The sequence below is a fragment of the Vigna unguiculata genome, chromosome 10, assembly GCF_037176805.1.
Source record: "Vigna unguiculata cultivar grain cowpea cultivar isolate G323 ecotype 2 chromosome 10, ASM3717680v1, whole genome shotgun sequence".
In the NCBI taxonomy this organism is placed as follows: Eukaryota; Viridiplantae; Streptophyta; class Magnoliopsida; order Fabales; family Fabaceae; genus Vigna; species Vigna unguiculata.
In genome coordinates, this window is record NC_140801.1 from 6,627,211 (window position 1) to 6,632,184 (window position 4,974).

The 4,974-nt window shown below is 33.1% G+C and overlaps 1 protein-coding gene across 3 annotated transcripts; it reads right to left on the reverse strand.

Moving 5' to 3' along the window:
* Positions 1-897: 897 nt before the first annotated feature.
* On the reverse strand, positions 898-4,737 carry LOC114166386 (uncharacterized). Of its 3 annotated transcripts, XM_028051104.2 has the most exons (7): positions 4,659-4,737; positions 4,516-4,572; positions 3,053-4,077; positions 2,540-2,788; positions 2,212-2,373; positions 1,831-1,892; positions 898-1,614 (listed from the first exon to the last, which is right to left on the reverse strand). In XM_028051104.2, the coding sequence occupies exons 3-7, from the start codon at positions 4,011-4,013 to the stop codon at positions 1,174-1,176; spliced, it is 1,875 nt and encodes a 624-aa protein (XP_027906905.2). In that variant the 5' UTR covers positions 4,014-4,077; positions 4,516-4,572; positions 4,659-4,737; the 3' UTR covers positions 898-1,173. The 3 variants fall into 3 exon arrangements, with proteins under 3 accessions (XP_027906905.2, XP_085524068.1, XP_085524069.1); XM_085667942.1 differs by having other exon boundaries at positions 4,516-4,667; XM_085667943.1 differs by lacking the exon at positions 4,659-4,737 and having other exon boundaries at positions 3,053-4,028; positions 4,516-4,649.
* Positions 4,738-4,974: the final 237 nt, after the last annotated feature.

Sequence of the window (4,974 nt, forward strand, 5' to 3'; positions counted from 1 at the left end):
CACATTTAAGTTTATTAAAAACCCAACAGGGTGCTTGTTCTTCTAAGTATTTTCTAATATTTGGTTGTGTAATTTTGGTGGCAGTTTCAGCAGTTTAGCTATGAATTTTGAGCAAGTTTAGCTTATCAAGGAAAGAAAGAACAGAGCACAGAATTATCTAAGATGGTTCAATTAGATTGTTAATGAGGTATAATCTATGCCCGCACAAAAACTCACTATAAACTAGTTTCTCTTTTTAATAGGGTTACACTGAAAGCTCCATAAATAATAATTTAAATCCTTACTCTCTTTCACTCGATCAACCCTCACATTAAATAGAGTATGTTTTTATATAGCTAATTCCATTAATCACTCCAACAAATCCATAATGTCAAACACATGCTTTCCTATCTAATTTGAAACTGAACTATTAGACGTTAGTTATGATACACATGATGCACGATACATGTATATGTATAAAATACAAAGATAAATTTATTTTAAAAATAATATAATATGATGTGTCATATGTACATACTGAAAATGTATAAAAATTTTAAAAAATATGGTAAAATATATGATTGATATTGTGTAAATCCAAATTAAAATTAAATGTATTAAACGTTGTTAAAATGAAAAATTATCAAGTATTGTCATCATAAAAGTATTTTTCTTTTATAGTTTAAATACTTTAATAATAAATATGAGTAAAGTATTTAAAGTATCACATACAAATACATGTCGACCATTAGGAATTTTTTTTAATAGGGAATTAAAATGGTTTTCCTTGAAAATGAAAAATTCTTCCGTCCGGTTTTATAAATTTGCAAATTCTTCGTCAATTAGTTAATAGTAAAAAAATGAAATTGATTGATATTATAATAATACTGGATAGCATATATATTATTATAGGAGAAGTTGATCCTTGAAATGATAATTGATTACTTGAACATCGATTTTTAAATAGTATCAGTGGTGTGTTGGAGGATATTAAAAACATCAAACAAACAATTTTGCATGAAAGAGTTTGCAGAACCAACTAGTGGTAGATACAAACCATAATACGATCAGTAGAGTACAGACAATCTTAAACAAAGTTATTGTATATTCTCATTCACGACAACAACCATTTTAAGAAGTTACACACCGAATAAAAAGCAATCAATCAATTAATAAAGTCCTTAACACCTTCTCTTAGTATGATCCCCATCTGGGTTGTTGAATGCCAATCCCATGAATCTGCAAGGAAAAATCTGATGCTGAATCAAACCATCCAAGCTTTTGTATGAGTTCCTTCACAAGATCACCAGCTATGTAAGAAAGCAGTGAGGCCACAGCACCAGTGCTGACATAGTAAAGCACCGTTTTGAAGTATGTGAAGTAGGTGCTTGGTCTCTTGATGTATGCTTTGGCAATGGAAAGCAGAGTGATGCATAGTAGAGAAGCTGCAGCAACCGCAGCTAGTTTTAAATCCTTGTCACCACTCTCACCAAATGAAAACCCATACACCACTGGCGGCACCAATCCAAACACAAGGAATGATATCACTGCTATAAAAGCATGCACGATGAAATTCTCCTTCTCACCCAGTATCTCTACGTACCTATCCACTTGTTCAGATTTCAGTTCCTCCAGCTGAAATGTAAACAAGTTCAAGTTTCAAGTGCAAGTAATAACCAACATTAAGTGATCTATTCATCTATACATATATAAAGGGAAGCAATACATTTTTTCTTGGTTATTTTCAAACCTCATGAATTATTCCATGCATGATTTCAAGCTTTCAAAACGATGCAAGCCTATACATTATGATATATATAACTCAGTTAAGTTTTAAGTTATATAACTCACATTATGACCAAGTATGAAAAGTCCACCAATCAGATTAGCCATAGACAGAGCCACAATGTTCACTGCAAAATAATAATAAAACTGTCACTAATGTTGCAATATTAATTCCGGAAACTTACTCTTCTGTTATTTGAAGATCAACAAAAACACTTGTTTGAAGATGACCAATGTTGTTCATGATGCATAAACACTTGTTGACATCTTTATTTGTGAAAATTTATGAAACAGGTGTGATTTTTTAAATATTTAAGAACACTAAATATCAGTTTATACTAAAAAAAGAAAATATAACTCAATATAAACAAAATAGCACTGATCTTCAAGAATTATTTTAGAGAGAAATAAAAAAAAAAAGGATGAAACGAAAATAAAATGTCCTACATGTGGTAGCATCAGCACTAGCAGCAGATGTCACAACACTGAGACTTGTTAATGATTCAATCAAACCACCGTACACAACACTTTTAAGAATTTCCAATGTCTTCCTACTTTCTGCTACACTTGGTTCACTAGATGTAGTTTCAGCAGGAACAACTTCTGCAGCTGCAGAACAAATCAACATCATCATTTCATGGTAATATAAAGAAAACTTCTATGACCAATCTTTGAAACTAAGCACAATTATCATGAAAGTGAAGACTAAACTTACCAATTTTCTTGCAAAACTACAGTGAAATGAAAATAATTTACTCATACTTGGAGTTCTTACCTTTGTTATCTTCATCAACTTTAACCTCGATATGTTCTTGCTGTTTCTCTTTTGAAGGGTCAGTTTCAGGTTGCTCGGCTACAATGGCCTTAGGAGCATCACCAATAACTGGCCAATTACTCCAAAAATGCTTCTTCCTTGGTGCAGTTTCACGTTTACCTTGATCTTGAGGGGTTGCAGCTAACTGGCTTGATGAATCTTCTGGTTTCTTCTTGTTTTCAGGAATATTTCTTGAAATTCTTTCAAGTCCTAGAGAACAATTAAGGAATAATCTGTGACTGTTGGAAAATTTGTGATATATATGACAATACACACATTTTTCAACAAACTTTTTGTTATTATAGTTGACATTTATGAACACTCAATGCAATGGATCCCATCCATTTATAGGGTCTTGGTCTTACTCTATATTTGGTAAATCTTATATGAATTTTAAGTATCAGTAAAGTATTTTGGAAAAAACTAGTTACATATTAGTATCTTTTAGAAGAAGAAAATGTTCCTAAGGATTACCTGTGCTATTAATTTCATCTTCCCCTTCAGTGGTTTCATTTTGTGCTTCTAGCACAGGAGGGACCTCTTTGTCAGTGGTTTGCAAACTTTGTTTTCCTTTGTCATCATCTGCGCTTTTAATGTCTGGATTTGGGATACTTTTGGGTTCAGATTGAGTAACTTGTTTCTCAGATTCATCAACAGAATCTTTGGGAGAATTCATGTAGTCAACTTCACCTTGTTTCTTGGATTGATCAGGTTCTGTGGCCTCATATTGTGGTGCATCTTTCAATGTTGGTTTAGGGTCTATAGAGTGATCCATGAAACCAACCTCTCTGTCAGATTGATCAGATTCTGAAGTCTGGTGTGGTGGTGTTACACCTTTGAGCTTTTGGTTAGGACCTTCAGGGTAATCTATGTATTCATCCTCAACTTCAACTTGATTCTTTTGCTCTTTGAATTCACCATGTTTTGGAGTTAGTGGACCTTTCAACTTGTGCTTAGGACTTTTTGGTTGATCCATGTACCCAACCACATCTTCTAATTCATGATTTTTCTTCTTGGAATGATCAAATTCTGGAGTGTGGTGTCGTGGTTCACCTTTAAATTTTTGGTCAGGACCTTCAGGGCGATCCATGTGCTGTACATCATGTTCAAATTGATTCTTATGTTTCCTAGAGTGATCATGTTCTGGAGCCTCATGATGTGGTGCTCTTTTGATTTCTTGGTCAGGACCTTTAGGGTGATCCATGTACTTTTCATCATCTTCAAATTGATTCTTGTGTTTCCTAGATTGATCATGTTTTGGAGCCTCATGATGTGGTGCTCTTTTGATTTCTTGGTCAGGACCTTTATGGTGATCCATGCCACCAACTTTGTTACCTTCTGATTGATGCATTTGTTTCTCAGATTGATCAGGATTTGGAGCCTCATGCTGTGGTGCACCTTCAAATTTTTTGTCAGGGCCTTCAGGATTATCCATGTAATCAACCTTCAGCTTTAAATTTTGATTTTTTTTGTAAGAGCCTTTAGTGCATCAACTTCACCTAATAGAACATCACTTTATTATTGATATTGTTGGGTTAATTAAGGATTTGTATTGTTGTTAGATGAATCCATCACAATAAATTGATTTCATTTACAAAAGGGTACATAGTTTATCAGTCAAAATCAAACCTTGATGAGACATACAATGGTTTAGCTGCTATGAACAAAACTATTTTGTACAAGGAAATAATACTTCTGCAATGGCCACTGTTTGAATGTTCATGACAAACTCTGTTCATAGTTTGACATTGGAAATCATATCATTCAATCAGCATAGCTCAGTAGGTAAGTTGAATTTACATGAAGTTTTCTATATTCTTATCACCATAAGATGCTGATTTTCCAAAACAAAAATCCTTGTCATTATTTAATGTAAAAACTTTGATGGCATAAACACAAGAAAAAATGTTGTTAATGAAATAGACTCAGTACATTACCTAGATCATTTAATGCTGCAACTTTATCAGATACCAACCCCAGGAATAACCAACAACCTGTTCAAAGCAAAGAAGAATTCAGAATTCAGGTTATTTTCAATAGCATAGATCAACTAAGAACTCTGATAAGAGAATAAACTGACAAAAACAACTAGAGAAGTATCTGATGAACTGAGAGAACAGAATCAAGATCAGCATTATACAATTAGTCGCTTAGTTAGTTGGTTGCATGTGTTGGTAGTTCTGTTCCAACTAAGGGTCAACCGTTGAACTACAAACAAAAAGTAAAGAAACGGAGAGAGAAAGAGAAGTTTTGTGGATATTTTGTAGCGATAAAATTAGCAACTGATAATATTTCCTTGTCATTTTCTGTAGAACATTCTTTATGCATGCAGTCTTTTTTTTTGTTTCAGTTGTTTCTGGAAAGAAAAGGACATTGATATACTTAAAATAAGTACG